General features: G+C 41.4%; 1 protein-coding gene across 3 annotated transcripts in view; it reads right to left on the bottom strand.

Moving 5' to 3' along the window:
- LOC107686581 (Golgi integral membrane protein 4-like) overlaps nucleotides 1-1,418 on the bottom strand; it is an 18,704-nt gene extending 17,286 nt beyond the window's left edge. For all 3 annotated transcript variants that reach the window (XM_016483647.1, XM_016483648.1, XM_016483649.1), the window contains exon 1: nucleotides 848-1,418. In XM_016483647.1, coding sequence (XP_016339133.1) covers nucleotides 848-1,034 — 187 coding nt within the window. In that variant the 5' untranslated portion in view covers nucleotides 1,035-1,418. The remainder of the gene's footprint in view (nucleotides 1-847) is intronic.
- Nucleotides 1,419-2,294: the final 876 nt, after the last annotated feature.

Genomic DNA, 2,294 nt, shown 5'->3' with positions numbered 1-2,294 from the left:
AATCGCTTTATGTATCCCCCAATTGTAAGTCGCTTTGGATAAAAGCGTCTGCTAACTGACTAAATGTAAATGTAAATATGCGTCATGCTAAAGATTAAATTTGTGCATTGCCATATGGAATCATTTTATATGGTTTGAACTCACAATACTTTGGTTATCTTTTAATAGTGTGCAACGTCCACCCCTGCACTCTACTAAACTCCATTCTAAAGATAAATGTGGAAAACATACAAAAAAAAAAAGTGTCAGCAAGTTGTGGACAACTTGTGGATTAATTATTTTATGTGATTTGAACAGACTTTTAGGTTACCAACCTAGAGCGTTCTCAACCACTAGACAACACCACCCCATTATATGAGCAGGTCTTGAAACTTTCAGAAACGTGACAGAAGTCAGTCAGTATGCAGTATGCCAGGGGTGGCAAACTCCGGTCCTGGAGAGCCGCAGCCCTGCAGAGTTCAGCTCCGACCCTAATTAAAACACCTGCCTGTAGCTTCCTAGTAACCGTTCAGACCTTGATTAGCTCGTTCAGGTGTGTTTGATTAGGGTTGAAGCAAAACTCTGCAGGGCTGCGGCTCTCCAGGACCGACGTTCGCCACCCCTGCACTATGCACTCAAAAATGTCATCTATCGTGTCATGTGGCATTCCATTCTTTTATGTGATTTAACGTCACACCTAAAACTTTTGATGACCTCTCTAGAGCTTTAACCACTAAATCACAACACCACAATCAAAGAACCAACAGGACGGTCACTCACAGTAAATAATGTTTCAGAGCTCGCGGGCCAAAAAAGTTTATAGAATGCGTCTTGCGCTGTGACGTCATCGCGACGCCGTGCGCTTTACCTTGAAGCTGAGCGGAAAGAGACTCCTGGTGCTGCTGGTATTTCACAGCCATCGCTTCTGTCCTCTTCAGCTGTTTGTGCATCTCGTAAGAAAACATCCCACCATAGATCATCCCAAACACCACCGTGACCAGCAGCAGAGACTGGAAAATCTTCTTCTGCTTCCTGGAGCACACGCCGTTGCCCATGTTCCCTCCTCTCCTGGATTCCACAGAAACTTTCCCGGGAATGATTTTCTCTTCACTCTACAGTATAGAAACAACTCCGTCCTCTCCGAGATTCCTCATTAAACATTATATTCGTGGACAGTTGCTCGTGCGACTCGTGTATCTGAAATGTTTACAAAAGTCTCACGTTTCGCCAAGTTTTCCAAAGACATTCAACAGATTAAAAAAAGTGACGAGCACGATTGTAGTCGGTCCTCGTGTTTAGTCGAAGCTCTGTTGAGTTTTTTACATAATGAAAAGCAGTCTTTTTACTAATTATCTGAAGTTTAGAGCGGCCTAATCGCACCTTTCGTTACGTGTCACCTAGAGCTGCAGCAGATCATCTAGCGATGAAGCTGAAGGAAATCCCGCCCATCACAAACATTCGGTTGCTGTGACTGGTCAAGGTTCATGTCAATCAATCAATCAATCTAATGGGAGGGGCGTGTGCCTGAGAAAATGTCTCCAAAAATGTGTAGAAGGCGAGGAAATTCGCAGTCTGGATCATATTTTCAAATGCAGATGAAAAACTTTTTTTTTTTAACTGTCAAAAATGGCATTAAGTTTTGAACACCGTTTATTTTGTTAAATAAAATAAATTAATACTTTTATTCAGCAAGGAAGCATTCATTTGACAATAAAGACATTTATCAAAGACTATCTCTAGTCTTTGATAAATGTCTTTATTGTCAAACAACTTTGCAAATTTATTAGAAATAAAAAACTGAAATTATTCCATTGCATAAGTATCCATACCCTTTTGAATTTAGCTAAGGAGCATTCATATTGTTTGTAGATGTTACTACACTTCGAGTAAAGTTAACCTGTGGCAAATTCATTTGAATGGGTATGATTTGGAAAGGCACACACGTCTTAAATAAAGGTCTAACTGCTGAAAATGCATATCAGAGCAAAAACCAAGCCCTGAGGTCAAAAGAACTGCCTGTAGAGATCAGACACAGGATCGCATCAAGGCATCTGGTGAGTTCAGGAGCAAATTATGCTGCATTGAAGGTTCACAGAAGCATGTACTCTCCATTATCCATAATGGAAGACATTTGGAACAACCAGGATTCTTCCTAGAGCTGGCCTCCTGGCCAAACTGAGCAATTGATGGAGAAGGGCCTTGGTTAGACAGAAGCTGATGGTCACAGATGGTTAGTTGAGCTCCATGATCATATATGCAGATAGGAGAAACTTAGAAAAGGACAAACATCGCTGCAACACTCCACCAATCCAGTC

The sequence above is a fragment of the Sinocyclocheilus anshuiensis genome, unplaced genomic scaffold (genome assembly GCF_001515605.1).
Source record: "Sinocyclocheilus anshuiensis isolate Anshui unplaced genomic scaffold, SAMN03320099.WGS_v1.1 scaffold733, whole genome shotgun sequence".
Classification (NCBI taxonomy): domain Eukaryota; kingdom Metazoa; phylum Chordata; class Actinopteri; order Cypriniformes; family Cyprinidae; genus Sinocyclocheilus; species Sinocyclocheilus anshuiensis.
This window is presented reverse-complemented; position numbering and strand designations above follow the sequence as displayed.